General features: G+C 41.8%; 1 protein-coding gene across 3 annotated transcripts in view; it reads right to left on the bottom strand.

The window, feature by feature from the left end:
* Positions 1–599: 599 nt before the first annotated feature.
* Positions 600–26,607, bottom strand: part of RUFY2 (RUN and FYVE domain containing 2) — a 44,200-nt gene continuing 18,192 nt past the window's right edge. The window contains exons 8-18 of one of the 3 annotated variants that reach the window (XM_069071488.1): positions 25,045–25,114; positions 22,926–23,027; positions 21,372–21,488; positions 20,396–20,563; positions 18,944–19,041; positions 16,168–16,287; positions 9,505–9,634; positions 9,012–9,106; positions 6,099–6,147; positions 3,261–3,338; positions 600–3,155 (exon numbers count right to left, since the gene is read on the bottom strand). In XM_069071488.1, coding sequence (XP_068927589.1) covers positions 3,012–3,155; positions 3,261–3,338; positions 6,099–6,147; positions 9,012–9,106; positions 9,505–9,634; positions 16,168–16,287; positions 18,944–19,041; positions 20,396–20,563; positions 21,372–21,488; positions 22,926–23,027; positions 25,045–25,114 — 1,171 coding nt within the window. In that variant the 3' untranslated portion in view covers positions 600–3,011. Of the gene's footprint in view, positions 3,156–3,260; positions 3,339–6,098; positions 6,148–9,011; positions 9,107–9,504; positions 9,635–16,167; positions 16,288–16,502; positions 18,047–18,943; positions 19,042–20,395; positions 20,564–21,371; positions 21,489–22,925; positions 23,028–25,044; positions 25,115–26,607 lie in introns of those variants that run through there. The other 2 variants (XM_069071489.1, XM_069071490.1) reach the window with 2 other exon arrangements.

Raw genomic sequence — 26,607 nt, 5'->3', positions numbered from 1 at the left:
ATTTTGCCCAGTACTGTCAATTGTGAACTCAGTTTTGAATTTTGTCACCTGTTTTGCTAGTAATGTTATATTTATGTAATAAATGTCAATGTGGGAGATGATGTTGCAGTCGGTTCTACGAGGATGTTTGTGTCGCTTATTGAATGAGTCATAAATATGTGTTACATTAGTACATACTCAAAAATTCAAGAGAAGCCACTGATGTATTAACAATAAAATCAAAATTCTTCAATTTGTACAAAACTGGAACAATACCAAGTGTGTCACAAGGTAGTTTATATGCCACTAGGTGGGGGGGAGTGGTAAACCCCCGCTTCTCATAGTTACAAGTTTTTACATATGGTAAGTTAACTACAGTTTTACCTCATCAAAGAAAAGATATTTTACTGCCACAGATAAAAATCCCTGGGGGCAATTCTGGAAGAAACTTACTGTGTTATTATGCTTTTTTTTTTTCTTCAAGGCCTGAACTACTTGACTTTAAAACCTGAACAAATGCTAAAACTGCCGCTTTACCTATATGCTATTTAATCTTAAAATTTTTTTTGATATAAAAGGTTCCAATACCCAGTGACAGTAAAGCTTCCATTAGGGCAAACTATATTTGTATTATCTTTATTTACATTTACCCCAAAAAGTCACATTAAAAAACACTATAAAGTTAGAACAACTGTAGATTCAAAGATTTGTTTTTGTGAGAGCATTAGTGTGACATTTGTGTTTGCCACAGCAGTGATTTATCTAGTAAGGGAAGACCAAGCAATTTACCTAAAATATATAATCTTGTATTTTGTTCATTTTACATCAAGGGAGAATTACTTTTAAAGCACGATACAAATGTATATAAAACCAAAATGTATAACTGGGTCAGAATGATACATGCAATAATGAAGAGCTAAGAATTAGTTGCCTGTTTTATGAACCTTAGTATGTAAACATGAATAGATGAATACATTAGCAATTCTGTTGGGAGATAGCAAAAAACCTGTCCAAGTTTGGCAAATTACAGCATGTCACAATACGACAACCATAACAAGACAATTCAAGGCTCACCTGCTGAACCTGATGTGACTTGCTGTGTAAGTGACATTTTGAGATGTTACTGAACTCCTCAAAGCACAAACAAGTTCATTAAAAATGCCCTTTGGGACTGGACTAGATGTGGGACTTTTTTCATGGTAATTGAATAGCTTCCCAGCTGCCATTTCAGGTCAAGAAAAGTAAAAAACCCTTTGTCTACCTACTGCAGGACTTCTAAACTGAATTGGCCCTTTGGATTCCCACTATTGATTTCTCAAATCATGTTCCCAGTAATGTCAAAGTAAATTCACTGTGATCCATGGTAAAGTCATAGCAAGTGGAAATGTAAAGTGCTCTGCAAACCTTGCAAAATACTAGGCCAGCTCTAGTGAACTAAGCTGCACAAGAGTGACAGTCTGGAGTGTAAAATGGAGTTTTGCAGTAGAGTTCTATATATTTAAGAAAAAGATGGTTAAATGAGAAAACTTTCTCCTTTCTTGCATAACTTTAAGATAATTTAAAACCATCCTTAGAAAGAAATACTAATTGACTCTCTTAAATGCAGCAATGTAAATGATTCTACTCTGAATTTCTCTTTCATGCTTAAAGTATAAATGGGATTAGTGTATACTCCGTTTCCAGTTTAAAGTATTTTGATCTGAAATGGTTCAAGCATAAGCTTACTCAATGATTTCAATAGTTGTATTGGCATTAAAAATAACTAAAGTGTATTTAACATAATACTGCTAACACATTTTTAGGGTTTACCTCAATACCTGTATAAATTAACCCCCCGACCACCCCGACAGGGGAGAGAAGAAATGGTGTTTGGGAGAACCTTCTATGAGTTTTGGTTCTATGTTAATCTGAGCGATGCTCTTTTTTTTTTTTTAACAGAAGTGGCAACTGAATTTCACAAGCCATCAATGGCAAAGTCAGCTGGAATTCAGATTCCCCTAACTTTGCCCTCCTTTCATAATGACTTAAACAGAATTGGAACTTTCTTATGTTCATGTAAAAAGGCAGGGATGACTGGCAAGTCAAAGATTGAAAATTGCAGACCTGACACTTTTGGCTGGGGAAAGAACTACCCCCATGTCCTAGAGAGGGAGGTAAAAAAAAAGTGAAACTGTATGTTAACTTCCAACAAGTCTAGTGCAACCATCCCCTCCCCCTGGACAAAAAAAGCTTCTGTTGGCTTTAGCAGCTGTTATTAAAAGGTAGAAGAAGAAAACATGAAACTAAATGTGTTCTGGAGGAATGAGAAGTTGGCAAGTAAACATGAGTAATTGCCCTAATATGCTATTATAACCATACTCAATTCTTCACAACCAGTATGTATTGTGATGAAAAAAATATATACCAGTTCTTGGTATAATTGGTCTGTAAAATAGAAACACTTGCAAAATTGATTTTTTTCTTATGCACAGTATTTTTCTGAGAACTATGAAGCTTATAAAGTGCATTTAAAAAGAATTGCAGGCACCATCAAAAAATAGCAACTCTTTTGAATCAATTAGGCAGAATATAACAAGCCTAGTATTTTGGAAAGGTCTAAGATAAGGCAAAAATCTTGTTATTGTGTATATCTATGTGGCCTTTAAAAGACCTCCATTTTCTTGGTTATTACATTTGTTACCCTAACAACTCATTATGAATTAAGTCTAGTTATTTTCATTGTTACTTAAATTAACATTAAAAGAAATGTGCCTAGCCTGTTGAAAATTTGATGTTTGCAAGGATAGTTAAAGGGTATTTACAAAGGCATTTTACTTAGAAATTAAAAGCATTAGAAAATAGAAAGTAAACTTTAAATCTTCATCAGAATTTCTGTAGTGTTGGAGTTAATAGGGTACAACTTTTGGTCTGTGAGTATGACCATATGAAGCATGAGCCAGAAGTTTCTGACGCTATGGTGAAGACGGCTTAATCAGGTGTATGTCTAATGTGCACCCTCTGAACCACCCCAGTTAGGATGTACTTTACAAGTCTCAGGGCACGTTTGATGAGCATCTCTGAATCAGCAACGCATGACAGGAATCACAGACTCGAACAGGCTTCGGTGATGAAGGCAAAGGCAGTTCGTTGTCAGAGCAGGCATTACAAAAAATTTCCCCACAATTTCTACAATGGTGCTTTTAGAAAACAACAGGAAAAAAAAAGGTTTTATAAACCCCAAATCACGAATGGATCCCTCTCCTCCCCATGTATCAGAATATAATTTTGCCCTCCTAGCTTACCTTTCTTTTAGAAAGTGAGAATTCTGTTTCACATAATTTACAGTGTGTGGCTTCTTCATCTTTCAGCCAAACCTGACCCTAGAGAGAGAAGGGAGAGTCACCGTCCTTTCAAACCTTTAGAAGCATGTACAAATTCATGTTGATTAGTGATCCTGCATCCATGTACATGTAGGCCTGAAGGTGGTAAGGGCAGGGACTACTGATCTTACACCAATCTTCACTGAGCTTCCCCGGGAGGCCATAAAAAGCCTTCACTCACATTTATGGTAGAAAGTTGGGAAGAAAAGGAGGGGACCATTAAGAATGACAATTTTTTAAAATTAAGGAATAATGAGGCAGCCAGGTAGCACAGCAAGTAAGAGCACCGGCTCCAGTGTTGAGAAGACCTGGAGATCGAATCCCGGGCTCAGATACTTAGCACCCAGCCAGAAACACCTGGCCGTGTAACCTTGAGCAAGTTACTTAACCCCAATTGCTTAGGGGCGGCCAGGTGGCTCAGCGAGTAAGAGCACCGGCTCCAGTGTTGGGACGACCTGGAGATCAAATCCCGGGCTCAGACACTCAGCACCACACCCAGAAATCACTGGCCGTGTAACCTTGAGCAAGTTACTTAACCCCGATTGCTTAAAAAATAAAATAAAATAAAATTAAGGAATAATATAGAAAAAAGTTAGGTGTTTTAAGGATACTAAAATTTACATGTAAGCAATCTTCCTACCTTTCCCCCTCTGTAGCGCCTTCACACAGGCACATGACTCCCTGTAATAATGACATCTTATTGTATCTGGAATGATTGTTCGAGCTGGACAATCAGGGCCCTAAAGACACTGTGGGACTTTAGGGATGTTACCCTCCAACATGCTTAGGCTGCTTAGGCGAGCACATGCATAAAATCTCATTTCTCTCATTTCCTTTGGGGGCAATAATCATCGATCAATAATCATTCAGTCAGTAAGCACCTGTGTGCCTGGCACTGTGCTAATAAGCCCTAGGGATACAGACACAGAAAAGCTTGTGCCTGTCCTAAAGGAGCCAAGCTGTGAAGGGGCAGTGGGGCCAGGGTGGGGAAGGTCATCAACACTGGGGACTGATGGAGAAGTCAAGCTAGTTCCAAAGTAGTACAGCTGGAGAGATGTTCTGAGCTGGGTCCCTCCTTAAGAGGAGGTTTTGGCTCCACCTTCAATCAGAGGGGCTGAGGGTGGCAGAGAGGCAGAATATTGAGGCAGATGGGGTCACGTGACCCCCAGTCCATCTGGAGCTGGGTGGCCCAGTGTCATGGAGCACCAGCGGTGGGGTCAGGAGGACCTGAGCTCCACTTTCCCAGCTGTGTGACCCTGGGCCAAGTCACTTAATGGCTGCTTCCAAAAAAGAAAAAGCAGCATTTGGTGATGCAAGGAAGGCCCCTATGCCTCCTCCTCTGCTGGAAGGTACACCGGCCAGCACAGTCCTGTCAGCAGCACCTAAGTACGTGGCGGTGCTGCCACACAATTCAGGACTGGCAAGCAGATCCTGAGGGATGCCAACCTCGCCCTTCACCACGGAGTACACCAGAGTCCCAGAGATGGAAGACAACATCTGTACAGCAGAATCTATATAATAGAGGGGGAGGGAGCAAGGAGAATGCCGCAATACTTTCCATATTCATTTTTGTCTTTTACTGTTCCACAGGCAGCAAAATACTTTGCAGCTGAGAGTTTTGGTTGTTGTTCAGTCATTTTCAGTCACATCTGATTCTTCCTGAGCACATTTGTTACTGGCGAAGTTTGCCATTTCCTTCTTCAGCTCATTCTACAGATGAAGAAACTGAGGCAAACAGGGTGAAGTGACTTGCCCAGGGTCACACAGCTAGTAAATGTGAGGCCAGATCTGAATTCAGAAGATGAGTCTTCCTGACTCCAAGCCCTGTGTTTATATGTGTGTGTATGTATGTGTGCGCATGTGTATGTGTGTATATATATAGTTATATAACTCACTGCCCTGAGTTATCTGCACAAAAAAGGAAGACAACTGAGGCTAGATAAAGGTTTTGTTACAGGGTGTTACATGTCTCTGTGAAGACTGCGCTGCCTCTACAAAAGGGGGAAGGTGGTAAGATTGCTTACATGTAAATTTAATAATCCTTTAAAAAAACCCCACAACCTTTTTATATTTTTTCCTTTTTTTTTTTGGAGGCAATAAGGGTGGGAAGTGACTTGCTCAGGGTCACACAGTTTTACCAAGTGTCTGAGGCTAGATTGGAACTCAGGTCCTCCTGACTCCAGCATCAGTGCTCCATCCCTTGCTCCACCCTTTTCTTCTTAATTGTTCAAAACTGTCCCTTTAAAAAATTTTTTCCCTACCATAATGGTTCCCTCTGGGGGCCCAATTCTTTCACTGGCTGGTCTGCAGGATCGTGATAATTTTAGGAAACAAGATCCTGAGAACAAATGCTTTTTCACCCCAAGCACTGAGAGGTTCCAAATACCGAGCATTCACTTTAAATGGGCGGAGAGCGCTGTGTTGTTCGAAACGTTTCACTGATTTAATTCTCTATACGGTAATCACTGCCCAATGTCCAACATCCACACTAACCTTCCTTAATATGAACAAAAAAACCCACCCAAGCGTGGCTGTCCTAACACAGTAACCATGACTGACACAAGAGTACAGAACGTTTCACGCTCTAGAGAAAGAAAGGGAATGAATGCACCATCATTAAGGACCAACACTGTTCAAGGCATTCAATCTGAATTATTGTCTTTTAATGAATATTTTTTCTTTGTGTGTTGGGGCTTCATTTTATGGACACAATGTTAATCAACATCAGTATCTGAAGGGAAGAGATTTCTTTCTACTGACCTGTAACGCCTTGTTGGCCTCTTTTATATCTTCTATTTTAAGTTTCGATCTAAAAGAGATTAGAAAGAGGCCAACATTGGCTTCAGATGCTTAAAGACAATAATCCCCTAGAAAGTGACTGGGCATCTAGACCATCTCATTTTACAGAGGGAGAAAAGGAGTCCCCGGAAGGTTTAGTGACTTGTCCCAGCTCACCCCAGTGGTTCTGGTCAGAGGCAGGATTGGAAACAAGGCCCTCCGACCCCAGGGCTGGTCCTCTTAATAGTACTGGTACTACCTACTTCACAAGGACACTTCAAAGATTCAAAGAGAATTTATGTATCACATTTGGTAAACTACAAAATGGTTCTCGTTTGCAGACAGCCCTCACTGCCCCTACTACGTCTCATCTTCTATAGGGTAAACAGACTGTCTGTCCCACAGCAGAATTTCTAGTCCCCTCACTGTACCAGTCACTATCACTACTTTCAGGTTATCCGAGTATCAGAACTGGAAGAAGCCTCAGAGCTGATTTGTTTAACCTTCAGCAATATAAAATCCCTCTACAATATCCCTGACAAGGGTCTGGTTCGCGGTCTTTCTCCCCTCTCCAACTCCTGCACTCAGACTAGGGGACTTGGACATATGCACAGATACTCCCCCCAGGACCTTTGTATCCCCCAATTCCTCAAGTCACCCGTTTCCAATGATCTACATCCCACCACATCAAAACAAAGAGATGGTCACACCCTGTGCCTCCACTTCCATGTTCACGAGCTCCAAAATTCTTTCATCTGATTACACCTTTCTCTGCCTTGCTACCCCCTGCCCCATTCTCTTCATCCTTCCGATGACCTCAATCCCTCATTCTTTCTGAACCATTACCCCTGAATGAGCAACATTCACTTCCCTCCCCAATCTTGGTGAACAAGCCCAACCCCCTGCCTCCTCATCCTAGGGAAGATCTTCCTTCTCTGTTGCTGAATGACGATGGAGAGTATCACAAAACTGCACTGATGGGGTCCACTACAAGTTTATGTTACATAATTTCAGCTGGGTCCTCACTATGGCCTGGCAATCCTTCTACACTTTCCCAACTAAATCCCTGTCCCGCTCACCACTGTGGCTTTTCCAAACCTCTTCTTTCCCCCTAAGGTCATTCACAAAGATACACTCGCCCCTAGTTCACATGGCCAGGTGGACTTACCCTTGCTGAGCTAGCCCCTCTAAAAGCACAAGTGGGCAGACGGTCCCCTTCTGCCATTCTCTCTCAGTTTCTCCTTATATACTAGCTGCTTCTCTACTGCCTAGGCCCATCTCCCCCATCCTCACACTACCCTCATTTAATCCATGCACCTCCACCAGCTCTCATTCCTCTCTCTTTGCTTCTGGGGTCAAAACTCCTTGAGAAGGCTGTCTGCAATGGGCACGACCACTGCCTTCTCACTCTCCTCCTAACGACATTCTGGCTTCCAACCTCATCACTCAGCTGAAAATATTCTCTCCACAGTTATCAGTGACCTCATAGCTGCCAAATCCACAGGCCTTTTCTCCATCCTACCCTTCCTGACTTCTCTATAGACTCCGATCTGTATACCTGGTACAGATGGCTTGCTGATCACCTCCTAAGCCTTCAAGACACTGCTCTCTTGTGGTTCTGCCTAGCTGGCCCCTCCTCCTCAGTCTCCCTGAGGGCTTGGTCCTGGCTCCTCTTCACTACCCTATTTCACTTGGTGATCTCAGGGCTTCATTAACACCTCTATGCCAAATAACTCTCAGATCTACTCATCAGTCCCCTGTTTCTTAAACATCCCAATTGGATGTCCTGTAGACACTGTAAATTCAAGACATCCAAACTGAACTCTCAACCCACTCTCCCCTCTTCCTAACTTCCCAATTACTGCCACGGCTACCACCTTCCCTCTGGTCATGGGTGTGAACATAGAAGTCGATCTCAACTTTTCACTGTCACCCCCTCCATGGCCTGTCCTTTTTGCCTTTAGAACATCTTCCACATCATGTCCCCTTCTCTCCTCTAACAACACAAGCACCCTGGGGCAGGTCCTCATCACTTCATGCCAAGGCCATCACAACGGCCTGCTGCTTAGTCTCCTTGCCCCAATCCAATCCATCATCCACTCAGCTGTCAAACTGATCTTCCTAGAACACAGCTTCTGACCACGTCATTGCATGTACTCAGTGAACTCCAATGGCTCCGTTACTTCCTGGATCAAAACAGAAGATCCTGGTGGCCTTTCAAAGCCCTTCCTCACCTGGCCTCTCCTCACCTTTCTAGTCTTCTTACCCATTCCACTCCCCATGCACTCAGCAATGGAGTGACGCTGTCCCCCATGTCTGGAGCACACTTCTTCCACACCCCTGTCCCCCAGCTTCTTGGGTGTCATTCACATTTCAACTCAAGTTTCACCTTGTGCCAGCAGCTTTTCCCAGCCTTCCTTCAACTTGGTGCTTGCCCTCTATTCATCTCCAATTTCTGCTGTCCAGAGCTCTCCATACAAAGATACCGGCATGCTGCCTCCCCAGCGCACTCTGAGCTCCCTTAGAGCAGGGTAGGGTCTCTCTTCTTTGCCTTTTTTTGTATTCCCAGTTCTTAGGAAAGCACCTGGCATACAGTAGGTGCTTATTAAATAGTAGTGACTGATTAGTCATTGAAGTTTTTCTAGAAGCTCTCCAGGGAAGAAATTGTCCCTACAACATGGCAGCCCAATGTCAGACACAATCCTCCACACGTGAAGCTGCCTAATTTACAGCTTTCCTCTAAAATCTTGATTCATGCAACACAGTTCACCTTACCCCAAGATCCACTTTTAAATAGCAGAGACGCCTCTCCCCCACAACCCGCTCTTTATGGGCTCTGACTAGACACACACTTTTAAAAGTTAACTATTTAAAGAAAGTAGAAAGAACACTTACTCGCTGAGCTTGTTGCCAAGTTCTTGAAGGGCTTGTTCCTGGTCCTGATGTATTTTTTTCAATTGTTGATTTTCATTCTGGAGACTCAGAAACTCCTTCGGAAACAATTTTTTAAAAGATGTCTTAAGACAAAGAAAATTGTGCATTGTCTACATTCTATTATTCAGAAAGCAACACATTCTAAGTTTTTAAGCAAATAAGGACTTTCCCACAGGTGGTACAACTACTTTATAACAGGTCTATTCTACCTACGGCTTTCTTTTCATTTTAGCAAAATATTTATACAAATAACATTCCATATGCCCAATCATAATGGGTCTATTCTACCTACTGCTTTCTATTCGTTTTAGCAGAATGCTGACCCAAGTAACACTTCATATGCCGAACACATTCTGTTACCATGGCTGGCTGTGAAAATGACTGCTTCTAAGAAAATACATCTCCTTCTAAACAGAACGGCTGAAATAAACTTTAATGTTTTACCACAATTTACTTTTTTAAGACTAATGATTTGTTGCGTCTCATTTCTCAGATGAGAGAGAGCATCGTTCTCCCTTTGAAGATCCTCTTGCAAAGTTTGTCTCCATTCCTTTTCAATCTTCAAATCCGTTTCCAACTGAGCCCTTTAATCACAAACAGAAACAAAATACCAGGGCTCAGGACAGTTAGTGACACTGATTTAGAAGTTCATCAAGGGGCACTGCCCAGGCCTGAAGTCAGGAGGACCTGAGTTCAAATCTAGCCTCAGACACCTAACACTTACTAGCTGTGTGACTTTGGGCAAGTCACTTAACCCCAATTGTCTTGCCTTTCCCCCTCCACAAAAAAAAAAAAAAGGAAGTTCATCAAGTACAGAAAATGGCAGACAAGCAGGACAACTTAATAAAGTTTTAAATTTAACACACTTAAGTAAATATGTGCAGAAGTTTATTTTCATATACAATCCCTTTTTCTGTTCTTTATTTGCTGATGTTTTTAAAATTCACAATTAAAATAGATAATAATTAGCATTTTCAAGTTTGAAAAGCTCATAAACAGCCAGCACCATCATTTCCTCCAGAAGTTATTTGTGGCTTAGAACAGATTGTTTCTATAAGATAGTAAATTTGGATTTGATTTTTATATATTTATTTATTATCTACATCCATGATGTGTCCCTCAATAGAATTGAAGCTTCTCCAGGGCAGGGACATTTCATTATTTTCTGTGTATCTCTAGTGCCAAACAGAGCCTTGCACACAGTAGGACCCTAGAGTTAACCCTTCAATGTGTTGCTTCCTTCTTGCCTGGTTCCTGCAGCTTTCATGCTGAAAAGCTCCAGTCTTGGATCACTCCCATGATCGACTGTGTTCATTGCTACTCACCTGCTGCTGAACATGCAACCCTGGCGGCTACCTGCTGCTATCAAATGGCGACTGGACGTTGCCACAACAAAGCAATCTTTCATTCCTCCCGAGCGATTCCCAATCACCTGCTCTCTGCAGTCCCAAGCGTCCTCAAGGCTCCCACAGCACCCCTCCCTTCCCCTTCTTAACAGACCCTCCACTCATACTTCACTGAAAGAAGTGAAACCATGAGCCATGCCATGTTCTCTCCTAAATGCTCTCTGACATCCCCGGCTATTCTCTCTATTCCAGACAGCCCTTCTTGCCAGGGTCAAGCCCTGTGCATGCACCTTTCATCCCATCATCTTCCTCCATCTCTCTCAGCAGGTACTTTACAATCATTTCATCTTCTTTAATCTCCTTCCATCCATGGTTTCTTCTGCCTAAAAACATGCCTACAGCTCTCCCCATGCCTAAAACATCCCCACTGAGGCCCTACCTCCCACAGGCTGTCTTCCTTTCTCTCTCCTCTCTGGAACAGCCAAACTCCTGTAAAAAGCTACATCCACACATTGCCCCCACGTGCCCTCCTTCTGATCCTCTGCCCTTTACAATCTAGTTTCCAGCCTCATTACTCAACTAAAACTGCTCTTTTCAACTTTACCAATGATCTCCTAATTGACAAGTCTGATGGTTTTTATTAATCCTCTTCCTTCGGGACCTCAACATTTACTAAGCATCTACGACGTGCGAAGCATTGCTGACCAGCTTTCTCCTCTCTACTGCTTTCCCCTGATTGTCCCCCAGCTGTCTCAGCATCTGTCGTCTCCTTTGCAGGATCATCACCCACAGCCCATCCCCTAAGTCTAAGTGCACCCCAAAGCTTTGTCATTGGTTTTCTCTTCTCTCCCTGCTCCTGCTCACTGACCTCCTCAGCTCTTACGAGTAACTGTCACTTCTGTGCTGACAGTACTCAGACCTCTAGGTCAAACCCTAGTCCCTCTTCGGAGTTCCAGGCACACGTCATCAACTAACTGCTTATTACATTTCAAACCATTCCCACTGGCATCTCAAACATACCCAAACTCATCATCTCCACTACCTCCCCTCTTCCTGCTGCAGGCTGCACCATCTCTGCAGTCGCCCAGGGGCACAACTTTGGCATCGTCCCTAACTCTTTACTCTTCTACACAGGCAGTCAGTGACCCAACCTTGTCAAGTTTTTCACAACCTATGTCCCTCCTCCTCCACTCTCATGGCCTCCTGGTTTAAATTCTCATCACCTCTAACCTGGAATGTTGTTCAAGTGAGTTTCCCTTCCTTAGGTCTCTCCCTTCTCCAAACCGTTCCCCACACAGCTGCTCAAGTGATATTCCTAGAGTGGACATCTGATCATGTCATTCCCCTACTGAATCAACTCCACTGGCTCCCTAGGGTCTTGAGAGGCAAATACAAATGTCTCTCTGGCTGTCCCCCACACCTGGAATGCATTCCTTCTTTACCTGGGCCTCTGAGATGTCCAGGTGCTGCTTCTAAACAGAGCCTTTTCTGATCTCCTCCCAGCCCCCCATCACTGCCTTCCCTCCCAAATCACCTCGGGATTTCAGATATACTTATGTATGTATGTGCTGTCTCCTCTATCACAGTGTAAGCTCCCTGTGGGCAGATACTGTTTCATTGTGTCTGTCTCCTCCTCTCCTGGAAGAGAGAGCTTAACAAACATTTGGTGGTTGATTGGTTGTTTAAGAAATGCTTGCTAAAACTCTGAGGTACCACCTCATACCTATCAGATTGGCTAATATGACAAAATAGGAAAATGATGGATGTTGGAAAGGATGTGTGAAAGTTGGGACACTAATGCACTGCTGGTGGAGTTGTGAACTGATGATCCACCACTCTGGAGAGCAATTTGGAACTAATGCCCAGAGGGCTAAAAAACTGTGCAAACCCTTGGATTCATCAATACAACTGCTAGGTCTATATCCCAAAAATATTTTTAAAAAGGGGGTGGGGGAAGGACCTAGTTGTGCAAAAATATTTATAGCAGCTCTTTTTGTGGTTAGAATTGAAAATCAAAGGGATGGGGCAGCCAGGTGGCGCAGTGAGTAAGAGTGCTGGCCCCAGCGTCAGGAGACCTGGGATCAATTCTGGCCTCAGATACTCAGCACCCACACAAAAATAACTGGCCGTGTAACCTTGAGCAAGTTACTTAAGCCCAATTGCTTTAAAAAAAAAGAAAAGAAAATCAAAGGGATGCCTATCAATTGGGGAATGGCTAAACAAGCTGTGATATGACAATAATGGAGTATTATTGTGCTGTAAGAAGTGATAAGCAGGATGATTTTGGAAAAACCTGAGAAGACTTACATGAACTGATGCAGAGTGAAGTGAACAGAACCAGGAGAATGACAATAACAGTAACAGCAACACTGTTAAATGAAAAACTGTCAATGACTCAGCTATTCTCAGCAGTACAATGATCCAAGACAATCCCAAAGGCCTATTGATGAAGCATACTATCCCCTCCCAGAGATAAAACTGATTGTTTGAATACAGACTGAAGCATGCTATTTTTCATTTTCTTATAGTAATATCAAAGAGAGGGGAGGAGAGGGAGAGGAGGGACAGAATTTGGAACTCAAACTTTTAAAAAAAACCGTCATATTAAAAAAAAACTCAACATGTAATGGGAGAAATAAAATAAATATAAATATAAAATGTATATTTAAAAAATAAATAAATGCTCGTTACAGCAATGAATAAAAAGAATAAGGTATCCTTCACACAACACCAATTAATTCTATATATATTTTTAAATTTTAATCACCACAGAGTCCTTTATTGTTGAAATCAGGCACTATGTGACTGCCTACCAATCTGTAGCACAAATCAGAATTCCCAGCATCTGTACTATCCAACTGCAATCTACTAGCTATTAAGTCCATCACCACCGTGGACACAGAATCAGTAAGCACTACTTCTGCCCACCATTTTTAAGATAAAAGCTCATGTCAGAGCACCCATGAAAGGTGAACTAACACTGCAAAGTAAGGATTGGATAATCAATCCTTAAGCTGAATGGGCTCTCTCCTTGTGTCCAAGGCCACAGTGAACAAATTATACAGATGCTACGAAGCAGATATGATGGGAAGAGAACAGTAATTTTGAGTGACAGAAAAAGCACAAAAAGAAAGAAAAAGTTATTAGCTTACAAAATTAGAACAATGAAGGCAGTCTGTGATTGGCAGTCGCCCATAACAATTGCTGAAATTTTACTCGCTACTATGACACCTGTATAATGTAAACAATATAGGGAACCTCAGAAGCCATCTGATCCATGCTTCACATTTTAAAGCTGAGTAAACTGAGGTATAGAGTGGCCAAGTGGGGTGCCACGACTGGAGAACATCTGTCTAAGGCAGGATTTGACCCCATATCTCCCTGACTGCAGGACTATCTCTCTAGCACTTATAGAACTCTACCAGGTGTGTAAAGTACTTTATAAACATTTTCCCATTTTATTCACACAATAACCATATGGAATTAGTATTCTAGATGAGTTTCATAGATATTAAGAGATTTGTTCAGGATCTCACAGCTAGTAACTGAGGCAAGAATCAAACTCAGGAAGGGCTTCCTGACTGTAAAGCCAATACTCTCTTAATTAGGCTGGGCTGTTTCCCACATTTCAAAAGCATGATAATTTTGTCACTTGTGTAACAACACCCTATGGTTTAGAAATGGAAGGGACCTGAATATCACTTAATCTGGGGGTTCTTAACCTGAGGTCCAAGGGCCCCTGAATAGGTTTCAAGGGGCCCATGAAGTTGGATGGGGAAAATATATTTATTTTCACCAATTTCAATTACTAATTTTAAGAGAAAACAACATGATTCTGAGAAGGGGTCACAGGTTTCACCAGAGTGACAGCCAAAGGGTTCCATGTTCCAACAAAGGCTAAGAATGTCAAGTGATTTGTAAGAGGTCATAAAGACATGTAGTAGTAGAACCAGGATTCAAATTCAGATCTTCTGACTTCAAATCCAGTGCCCTTTTCACTCTAGGACACTCCTTCCTTATTGAGTAGCTACTATGCAATGTTCTGAAACTAGTAAAAACTTGAATAAAAAAGAGCTTAAATCAAGCAGCTTACAGCCTAGTAGGGTGGATAAGCTGGTCAATAAGTATCTCCTGTATGCAGTACAATGTACTTGGTGTTGGAACACAGACAAAATTTAAGGAAGACACACCTCGTGCCCTGGTGAAGATTCCAGTCTTCTAAGACATGTCCAATGCACAGCAGTAAAAGGCAGGAAGTGGTAAGAAGCCCTGAGATAAGCTTGTCACATGGCTAAGTTCACTTATAAAGGTTAAGTGACTTGCCTACTTAATTACCAAGCTCTTACTGATTCACTCCTTTAACTGGCTCCCAAAGGTGTCCCCCACAGCATCTGTTCCATTGTCTAGGGTCAGACTTGAAGGAGAGAATGATACATCCTATCTTCTCAGACTGATTTGACATCATTCCCCTTAACCTGGCTTACTTACTTCCTCATCCATGACCATTCTCTCCATACTTTTTGCACAGCTTTCTCTTCACTTCAGAATTCCCAGCCCCCCACATGAGGCTCAGCTCAGTTAACATCTTCCATGCAAGGCATTTTCCATGACCACCAAGTTGTTAGTACTCTCTCCTGCCCCTTGAAATAACTCTGTATTTATTTTGTCTATATTTGCATTTATCTGAGTACATGTTGTTGGCCTCTGGTAGAATGTAAGCTCCTTAAAGGCAACAGCACTTTTGTGTGGTTTTGGGTTTTTTTTGGTCTTCATAGCTCCAGAAATAAGCATGATGCTACTAAATATTACTGTTTAGTAACTCACTGACTTGAAGTATGTTAAAAAGAGAATATATTTGGGCAACGTGGCAAATTACTGTTCCTGTTCTCAATATTAATTCTAATGTTTCTGCAAAAAGTTAGCACTTCACTTTCAAGTAATATGTATTCCCATTCGTATACAAAACATTTCCTAGTGGAATGAATCTAGATTTCATAATGGTAGCCAATGCAGACAAGCTCCACTTTGAGTACTACCCCACGGGGAAGGGGTAATCCTGGTATTCTGAAGATTATGCCAATGGAGAACAGGCTTTGGTAAATCCTCCAAGGCAGAAGCAGTTTGGGCAACAGATTAATTCTTCTTTCCATGGACAACTACCATAAACTTGTTGGCCGTGGCAATCCATGAAACAAAGAAAGGTACAAAAAACAGCCCTCAATCTCGTGGGATGTCCTTTCTCGCTGGCATATACTTATGGCATTAAGTGACGACACCACCAATGTACTAGCAGTCAAACAATTCCATGAACATTAGCTCACAGACTGTTATCTATGAAATAATGGCAGCATCAGGAGATACCTAAGGCCACAATCAACAAATGTGTTTTTTAAAAAGATGCTGCAACACCAAACAAGCCACAAAAACGAATTAAGTGTCTGTGTTTTAAGTACTGCACGGGCACTGGGGAAATAAGGACAAGAACAATTCAGTCTTCTCCTGATTCCATTCTAATGGGAATGTAAAGGGAATATATCAAAAGGGAAAACAAGATAAAATGATTATGGGGGACTTACCCCATCATCAACTGGGGACATCAGAACAAGCCTCATTATAAGATAAAAGGAAATATTGGCATATTTTTTCCATCATGGGAATGTATTGAGACCAGGGTACACATGTACACACACATACACACCTGTGTGCATGTATACATATACATATACCCCCCTCCACATAATTCTTTGGATTAAAGGGAAGAGGATACTCACAGCTGTGTCTCCTTTCGGGATATCTGTTTCTGCAGGCTGTCAGATTGACTCAGACACTCTTGTTCAAATTTCTCATCCTCATTCTCGGCTTCCATTTGAGCCTTCTCTGCTTGCTGCAATCTGGTGTAATTCAAATCAACTTTGGGTAAAACTGAGGCTAGAACTAGGGTGTAAAAGGGTGAAGAAGACAAATAAAAGAAAAATGGGGAAATAGAAACATTTCTAAACAAAAACAAAGTCTGGGGGAAACTTACAAACTCAAATGAGAAAGAGCCATACAATGCCTAAAAATGGCTTCCATGATTTCCATTATGCCGTATAATACACCCAGGACACAGTCTTCAGATTTACTTTATTTCTTGTTTTGGATTAACAATGCAAAGCAGTACAACTTTTATCACTTACATGAGTTTAGTCTAGATTACAAAGGATGTGCATTACTGCCTTTTAAAAAACTGCCACGTACAGCCCCTCCAATATCAGCACTAATTAAGCAAAGAAGCTGCCACGGGCCACGTGCTGTAGGAGATACAGGGGCCACCGTGTAACAGAGGAGGCCAAGAACAGAGAGCCATGCTCGCAACCGACTGCAAGAGTGTGCTGCAGCCTTCTCCCTGCCCTTACGGAATGGTTATGTGCTGTTGGCTTTTGTGTGTGTGTGTGTGGGGGGGGTTGTTTTTTTAATTTAAGAAAATTTCTGCGGTAGCCAGCACCATGGCTCCCTAGGCCACACGCTCCCACCACCAAATGAACTAAAAGTGACTAGACAAGAATATCCTGTTTGTCATGGTTCTTTTCTTACGTGTTTGGGCCCTTGCTTTCCCACTTCGGAGTCTTATCTTTTTTCACAGCCTGTGCTTGCTTTTTCTGTTCTGTTCCCTCACAGCTTCTGACATGAGAAATTTTTAAAGATCTGGTTTTACAGGTTTGAAGCTGATGGTTTCTTCTTAAAACACCAGCTCTCCAAAATAATCCCGAAAAATATGTGACTCTAATGGGAAAGTAGGTGCAATAGCAATCGATGTCTAATGCGTCACGTTCTAGCTGGTCAATTTTCTTTCGCGACTTCAACTTTGGAGTCACAGAAATAGGTTATTTCCCTTAGGCTTCTGTAGAAGCTACTATTTCCCCAAGTGAAGATGGAAGGGAAATCATCATTGAATTTATGTCTTTGAAGGCTAAAACAAAATACAAATTCAGGAACTTGTAAACTCCCCATAGCTTCCCTAGAAGGTTTAAGGGGATTTTTGTTTGGTCAGGCCCAGCAAGGCAAGACTTAGTATTGTGCTGCTGTCCAAGAAGGCTTAACTGAAGTAGCAAACAGGAAAGATACTCAAGCACAAAGACAGGCAAGGTGCATGTAACAAACTGATGTCTGAAATGCTGTAAAAATCAGGGTACAGCCATAAGGGAAAGAGGGTGCCAAAGGAAAAAGAAATCTGTGTCAGCGCAATGTGGAAACAAAGGTTAATTTAATTTTAAACAATTTTATACTTTACATTAAAAAGTAGCTGGAAGATAAGAAGGCTGTGTTTGATAACCCTGACCTGCAATGGCTCAATACTCAGAATTAGTCCAGGCGCGGTGAAGTTTGGGGGGATCCAAATCCACTCGCTCATTGATGGCGGTGCATTACCACAGCAAAGAGAGTCCAGGCTTCCTAACACCCTTCTGTAGCCTTTCATCACATCATTTTCTTTTATATTTAACAAGCTGTACAAATGCGAACACCCCTTTAGAATGTTTAGATGCAACAGGCATGAGGCGGCTTCAGAAAGATATATCTTTGACCAGTTTGTACTGGGGCTGCGTGTCACTGCTGGCACACTTCACAAATGACATTGCAATAGTCCTAGTTTGAGTTAATAAATCTTTATCACTTCAGGATGGGATGGACGGAAATCAAAGGCAAGAGAGAAGTAATAAAAATGTCCAAAATGTAAAAATTGGGATAAAAGAAACAAAACAAAAGAGAAAAGAAAAAAGAAGAAAGGAAAGAGGATGTCAATAAAAGAATATTCATGTCAATAAAGCTTTAAACAGTTATGTTTTTCATTGGTAGATTCAAAGAAAGCAATGGTGAGACATATGCTGACACCAGTGTGACAGGGTAATGGAGGTCTGTTACATTGTCCAACAATAAAAATGAAAAATCCCACCTACAAATGATTAAATCTAACCAAACCCTGGCTACACCTGACCTAGCTGGATACTGCTTTACTGTCTTTAAGCATCTTTTTCTCTCACTATGTTAAATACTCCAAATGGTTTTACATACTTGGATGTAAAAGCTGGCATGTTTGTAGGCCAAACGTACCTCAGAATCGACCCCCGGCACCTGAGCAATAAGTAGCGGCATCTGCTGCGCCCAGTGTGGGAGGTGCTCAAAGGGCCCTAAGAGACCGTCTTATTCAAACCCCCATTTTACAGATGAGGGAACGAGCAGGAAAAAACACACCTCAGAGACCTACTACTCGGAACGCCTGTTTCTAGACAGGTACATGAGAAGAGACAGTGGAGATGGCAGGCAAGATGTGTTCAAGTCAGAGAGAGCTCGTTGTACCCTTGGTTTTTCCCCTACAAGGCAACTATCTCCAAACAACAAAAACCAGAGGTAAACATCCTGCCAGTTTCTTCCAAACAGGTCCTCCACCCAACACTCTGCTGCGAAGGCAGCTCTGGTGGCGTGGCAGGTGGCAGGCTGCAGGGTGCAGAGTGCAGTCGGGGGGAACAAGCGCCAGGGACGAATGAGCAGCAAATGCTGTGGATGCCCTACCTTTGCTCCAGCCGCTTCATGGCAGCCGTGATTTTGCTGGTCTTCTCCTCCAGTCGGCCGATGATCTCGTTCTTTTCTTTCACGCCCTCTTCTGAGCCCTGGTTGAAAACATTAACGCTGCAATGAGGCAGGGATGACTAAATCCTAACATTTAGCATGTCTGGTTTTTGCCAGACTGTTCACTGACTGAGTAAATTCACTCAGATTTTTAGTAACGTTACTCTCCACCACAAGAAGCAGTGTTACTAATCATTCGATATATTGATGGGCAAAAAAAGAAAAACAAAAACAGCTCAGGCAATATGATTTTCCTTCACTGCTGTCTCAAGGTAAGTGTGCATCCTCCTTCTTCATCTGAGTTAGATTTTAATTGCTTTGGCATGCAAGTCTTCTGAAGTACAGCGGCATTTAAAGCAAAGTAAAAGGGTCAATAAAGTAAAATATGAAAAGTATATAAAGTATAAAAAAAAGGGGGGGGGCGGCTAGGTGGCGCAGTAAGTACTGGAGTCAGGAGGACCTGAGTTCGGATCCGGCCTCAGACACTTAACGCACACAAACAAAACACCTAGCCGTGTGACCTTGGGAAAGTTACTCAAACCCAATTGCCCTCCAAAAAACAAATAATAATAATAATACAAAGTATAAAAAAATAAAGGCTGCAGACAAGCATCTGATCAGAACAGAGAAGGCCAGCAGGCTACAGCATCACAGGAACCAAAGAAGCCACTCTCATGTTGGGATTGAGATTTTGCTTGTATGGGTTCAGTTTGAACCATTCTGGTCTTCCCTACTGCAGAGTAAACAGAGAGCGGTCATTAATGCCTAAAAGGATTCCCTTGTTACTGCCACGTAGTTAAAATCACACTTCTTCTCTGTAATAATAATGAAAGCAAGGAACCGCTAGGTGGCGCAGTGAATAGAGCACCAGCCCTGGAGTCAGGAAGACCTGAGTTCAAATCCGCTTCCGACCTCAGACACTTAACACTTACTGGGCGTATGACCTTGGGCAAGTCACTTAATCCCAACTGCCCTGCCCTCTCCCCCAAAAAAAGCAAAATAATAATAATGATAATAGTGAGAGCGAGGGTTCATACAGAGCTTTAAGGTTTGCAAAGCACTTTACCTCTGTTACCTTTGATCCTTCCAACAACCCTGTGCAGCAAGTGCAATTATGATTATTCCCAGTGCACAGATGAGGAAATGGAAGCCACCAGAGGCCAGCTCCTGGCCCAGAGTCCCAGAGGCCCAGAGGAAAGGGAAGGCAGGCCTTACTGACTCCAGACCCCACACTCAGAGACTCTGGCTTCCAGGGTCCACCCCGGGAGGTGGCCGCTGCCCGCGGATGCCTCTACCCCGGGAGGTGGCCGCTGCCCGCGGATGCCTCCACCCCGGGAGGTGGCCGCTGCCCGCGGATGCCTCCCCAGACCTCCGCCTGTGAGCAAGGGTCTTTACCTGCAGCTTCTGATACATCTCTATGTTAATTGCTTTAACATCCTCCAGCTGTTGGCGAAGGCCTATGAGAGTATCTTGTTTCTCATGGATGTCTTTTTCCAGCAACTTCATGGCGAGCTCGATTTCATGTTTCATGCTAACTTGTACCATAAGCTCATTCTCCACATCCTGAAATTGGAGCACACACACAATTTAGAGGTCAATGGGGCTTTGGAGACTCATTTTACCACTGGGCAGAGGGAGGCCCAAGGAGTTTCAGTGACTAAGCCCAAGGTTACAGGCATAGCAGTACCTGGGAGGAGGTCTTGGGCCTTCAAATCCATCACTCTTTGGGCTACCCCCTCTTGCTGTAGACTTGCATTTTTCTTATATACTTATCATCACATATATTGCTTACATACTGTATACATCCTATCCCTATTCTAGATCAGCTCAGTGAGGGCAGGGCCACGTCTTATTTAATCTTTTTATCTTTTCTAGAACTTAGCCTGGTACACAAAGTAAGTGACTAATTAGTTTTCTGTTGGTTTTTAAGGCAAAGATGAATAGAGAGGAATTGCTTTCAGCATTAAATCTTCAAACAAGGTTAATATTCAATAAAAACAAAGGAAGTTACATATAGGGAAAAGAGCGGAACAAATCTTCATCCCAAAAGATGGATAATAATCATGATGGTGGTGTTTCTCCGACAACCTCAGGTTATAAAGTGCTGTATAAATATTATTCATTTGATCCTGGGTCATCCTTCCCTCCCCTTGGTAGAAATGGGGGAGGCTACAAATGTAGAACAGGCATACACTGTCAGACAGTCACCATCTATATCAAGACTGGCTGACCATGTTTGTTACAAGGTAGGGCCCTAGGAGAGGGAAACACATCAGAAAATGAATCTGCTGTAAAAACGTCCTAGTGTCCGAGTGGTGCTCAAGCCTTCCTCTTCCCAACGTCTCTCCTAATTCAGCATCACGGTGCTCACCTGTCGTAACTGGGACTCTTCTCGGAGCTGTCTGCGGGCTTCATTGTACATCTCATCCAGGCCCTGACGAGACTGCTTGTATGTCTGAAGCTCAGTCTCCACATCCACTTTGGTAACCTAGGAAGATTACCAAAGCATACAATTCCACATCCATCACCACAAGAACATAGATAAATTCATTCTGATACAAGACAGGCCCAGAAATACCAGACAACTAATCCACTGGCAAATATCTCATGTACAAGATTTCAAACTATACTCCAGAGCTGTGATCATCAAAACAAATTGGTCCTGGCTAAGAAACAGACAGATGTGTCAGTGGAACAATATACAGAAGCAAAGATCCCAGCAATTTGGGGAAGAAATCACTATTTTACAAAAACTATTGGGAAAAATGCAGTTGTTTGGAAGAAACTAGGTATAGACCAACATCTCACATCATATACTAAGATAAGCTCCAAACGGGTACATGATTTAGACATAAAAGGGTGACATCATAAACAAATTAGAGGAGCACAGAAGAAATTACCTGTTGGATCTATGGATAGGGGAAGTATGTATGATCAAACAAGAGAGAGAGAGGTTCACAGGAGGTAAAACTGACAATTTTGATTACATGAAATTAAAAAGGTTTTGCACAAACAAAACCAATAAAGCTAAAGTTAAAAGAAAAGCAGAAAATTGGGGGAAAATTTTTGCAGTAAGTTTCTCTGATGAAAGTCTCATTTCTGAGCTAGATAGAGAACTGAGGCAAATTAATAAAAATAGGAGTCATTCCCTAATCAACAAATGGTCAAAAGATATGAATAGGAAGTTCTGATTGTGATTCTAAATCATACCTATCAGTTAGGCTAGATTGGAAAAAAAGGAAAATCACAAATGCTACAGGGGATGTGGAAAAACAGATATATTAATGCATTACTGAGCAAGCTGTGAAGTGGTCTACCAATTTTAAAAGCAATTTGGAAATATGCTCCCAAAGCTATTAAAACATGCTCACCCTTTGACCCAATGATAACTCTACTAGGCCTATACCCTGAGTCAAAGAAAGAGCACAGGGACCCCATGAACACAAATATTTATAGCAGCTCTTTTCCTAGTGGCAAAGAACTGGAAACTGAGGAGATGCCCAGCCAGCTGGACAACTTATGTCACATGAATGTGATGGAATGCCATTGTGCTGTGGGAAATGAGGAAGGGATGGTTTCAGAGAAACCTCAGAACTGATGCAGAATAAAGTGAGCAGAACCAGGAAAATAATTTACACAGGAACAACAATATTGCAAAGACAAACTACTTTGAAAGACCTGGGAACTCTGATCAATGCAACGAAAACCATAATTCCTGAGAACTCTTGATAAAACATGGTGAAGAAAAACCTGCAGACAAAGAAGGGGCAGGTTCAGATTCAGAGTGCACACTGAGGTATGCTTTTCTGGACATGGTCAGAGCAGGAATGTTCTGCTTTTCTTGCTCTCTCCGCTAGGGGAAGGTCTAAGTTCAAAGGGGAGAATTCAAAGCTGAATTTCAAAAAGTAAAGCACTTCATACGCACCTCTAAATGTTGTTGGGTTTTCATTAAAATCAGCTTATTCTCACTGCGTAACTGATGATTTTCTTCTTGCAGTTTAATGATATTGTTCTTTGCTATTGCTAACTGAATATGAAGAGAAAGGGACGAGAAGAGAGAACATAAACATCTTTTTTTTATTAATTAGTCATTTAAAATCATTACTAAAATCTTTTAAAATTTCTTTACCCTGCATAAGATTTATCCATGTGCTCTACGCACCTCTCCCTATCCTCAAAAAGTTATGTTCAGAAATATAAGCTAGGGAAAAAGAAAATCTTCAAATGAGGGTCTTATAGTTCTATATATAAAATCACAGGATCACATGATTAAAGCTTGAAGGGACATTAAAGATGACCTAGTCCAGCTTTCTTTTTACAGATAAGGCAACTGAGGCTCAGACAGTCACTTGGGTAATAAGGTTCATCTGCCCCAGACTGAGTATTGGCAGGGACCCCAGGAGCCTAGTCCAACCACGAGGGGTCATGGGACTATCCACACTCAATTAGGCAGTAAATGACCACTGTCAGGATTCAAACCCAGGTCCCCTGACTCTAAAATCAAGGGTCTCTGCACACTGTCACTCCCAGCTCGCCCTTCAAAGGCACCTGCCTCCTTTGAACCCCTCTTTGCATTCACCTCACCCTCGGCCCTCCAAACTTTCTACCCTGGCAAGAAGGGACACGAAGGAGCCGCTGCCGTCACCAATCTAATGAAAAGGTATCTCCTACTCTTAAATCAAATTCAAACTAAAGGAGTGATTTTAAACATTTGCTCTTTTCTTTTAGAGTCCTTACTTCTTCTATGCATTTAGCTGATAATATATATGACAAGTGGCAAAATATCTGGTAAATATACAAAGGCCACTCTGAGAAACACCAGGACTTGCCTTAGCAGGTTCATTGCCAAACATGTTTATAACTGAGAAGACTCCTTACTCAAAACCTCAATACAAATGTTCACAGCATCAATTTAAGGGGAGGAACAAGGGAGAACAAGAGACAGAGAGCAAACATCAGGCCTGTCGACCCCCTGATTCTGAGACAGCTCACATTAGTATCAACGAATGAATGGGAGTTTGCATAGCAAGTCTTTGGGGCCAGAGCACAATTACCACCAGGCATATTTCTGCACTACAGAGGGGCTCAAAAAATGAGTCTCTCCAATCAAGAGTTCTTTACTGAGTAATTCAATTTATGAAAATTTCATTTGAGGAACTTTACACTGAAATTTCTCAAGAGGCCCAAGAGTCAGAAGTATTAGGGATTATTATTAGTAGTAGTAGTAGTAGTATTACATAAAATAGTTTTTCTCTGATGTTACTCCTTCAGGGATTTACCAATAAAAATACGATTAGGATGAGCACTTAAGCACAATCAGTCAAATTATCTTGGGCTCACTAATCTAAGACCTGAAAAATCTAGGTCAACTCAAAAAAATCAGATTCCAGGTAAGAACAAATTTTAAGTGGAAAATAACTTCTATGGCACTAAGTATACTTCTTTCTATCTTTACGATTCCTATGACCTCCATAATTGTGGGTAAAGGACCGTTTTGTTGGCTAAGGAGTTTTTCTTCAAACTACTGAATCAGAGACCTGGGTTTGATTCATTTTCCCTCTCTAATTAGCCCAGAACACCCACTAATACAAAATACCACATGGGTCATTTTGGTAACAACAGGGGGAAGTAACTGTACAATAATGCTTGTGAATCAAGTCTTTGGCTAGACTAAGGCGGACAAATCTATTTTATTAGGATAGTATGCCTATAAACAAACAACTAGCTAAATCGGAGTTTAAGTACTAATTGAGCATAAGCTAATGGTTGGAGGGTTTAGTGCTTTATTTACAATGTCCCAAAGTTTCCTCCTGAGGACCTAATCCCACCCCACCCCCCAGCTGACCTACTAAAGCATCTCAGAGTCAAGCAGCCTAACAAGGAGCCTGGTTCCCAGGTATTTCACAACAGCTACCTCTATCACAGATAACACATAATGCAGCTTCTATAAGGGTTTACATAAAGTTTATACTTATAATCAGAAGGATCATATTATTCACCAGGCCTATGAAATATTCAAGTTACACGTTACTGTATGTCAATACCTCTTCAATCAGTCTAGTGTTTGACTTTTCTAATGAATCAACTCTTGAATGGAGGCTGCTGACTGTGCTGCTGAAAGTAATAAAGAAATAAATTATCATTTAAAATTACAACAAACTCACAGAGGTAAACGCATGTATTATGACAAACCCACTGGCTGGCAGGAGCCAACTTCTCAGCCCAGACCATAGTTTGGGAGATGCTTTATTTCCTTGGATCCTGATTTCATCTCTTGTTTCAGTGGGGGAGCAGTAACTCTACAGCATTACAATCTTGTCTAGAGTTTCTTGTTGTTTCATGCCTATCCCCCCTTTTAGGTGACATTATCTGCAACTGGTATCAATGTAAAACTGTATTCTATAAATTCTGAATAGGGCAGACTCAGATATTAGTAAATGCTATTAAAATACAAAAGATGGTTCATATTTGAGTAACTATGGTTGAACCATAGGAGTTAGAACTGGAAGGAACCTAAGACATCATTTAATTCAATGTCCCCCTCTTTTTATTACTGAAGAAACAGAGTCCCAGCTAGGTCAGATGACTTGCCCGAAGTCATACTTTTAGTAGCAGAATTATATTCAAAATATTTGGGCAAGAATTTGCATTTCTACTTTTTAATTCTAAACAGTGGTTCCATGAAGAATGTATGAATGGTCATCTTAAATCCTATGTCTGCTTTGGTTCCTCTACAGATCTTTTTAACACTCAGAGGCCCTTCCAAAGTAACCCTGGGTTTAGGAAATATGGATGCAAAGTGTCCTGAAATCTCTAAGCATCAGGAACCCAGCTGGTCTGTAGAAAATGAGAAGCCAATTATGGATCCAGAAAATGTTAACAGAACCCACTTGTACTTTTCTTAATATGCACTTAAAAGACTGAAATATCGTGGCTTTTATTTTCAATTTTTAGCTTCACACCTCCTTTTTGCTAGGATTCCAACTTACCTCTAATGAAATGTTACACAGAAGGGGTTCAAAGAAGGTTTGACAAATCTTTCAACAGTCTCACTAGTAAAAGAAAAGCTTCAGATCCTAGTCACCCCAAACTAAGGTCCCATCACTCTTCAACAGATCGTAGGTAAGGATTCACAACAGCATCTGGACTTCAACACTGTCCTCTGACCTGAACCAATGTTCTACCGGGCATTCAAGGGCTCACACACGGTGGGGGGTCCCTTACCTTTCTGGCTTTCTCCCGTATCACTGCCCTCACTGTATGCCAGGACACAATGAACTGTTCTTTATTCCTCAAACATGCTTTCATTGATCAATCTCCCCAGTTTTACTTGCAATACTGCTTAGCCTCCAAAAGCCTTTCCTTCCCTTCTTTACATGCTGAATCCTTGCCTATCGTTTAAAGTCCAAATCAAATGCCACCTCCTCCAGGAAGTCTTCTCTGATCTCCCCAGGGTCATTAATGACCATTTCCTTCTGAACACGGGCATGCTATACATTTCTCAAGGGCATTTGTCATGTAGTATTATATATTACAACAACCTATGTGTAGGTCACATTCCCCTCCTACACTGTAAGCTCCATGAGACCACAAATTAACAGGGTGTC

Source organism: Petaurus breviceps, unplaced genomic scaffold (assembly GCF_028583685.1).
Source record: "Petaurus breviceps papuanus isolate PSGF00001 unplaced genomic scaffold, PetGlider_PUasm1.0 90825, whole genome shotgun sequence".
NCBI classification, from domain to species: Eukaryota; Metazoa; Chordata; class Mammalia; order Diprotodontia; family Petauridae; genus Petaurus; species Petaurus breviceps.
This window is presented reverse-complemented; position numbering and strand designations above follow the sequence as displayed.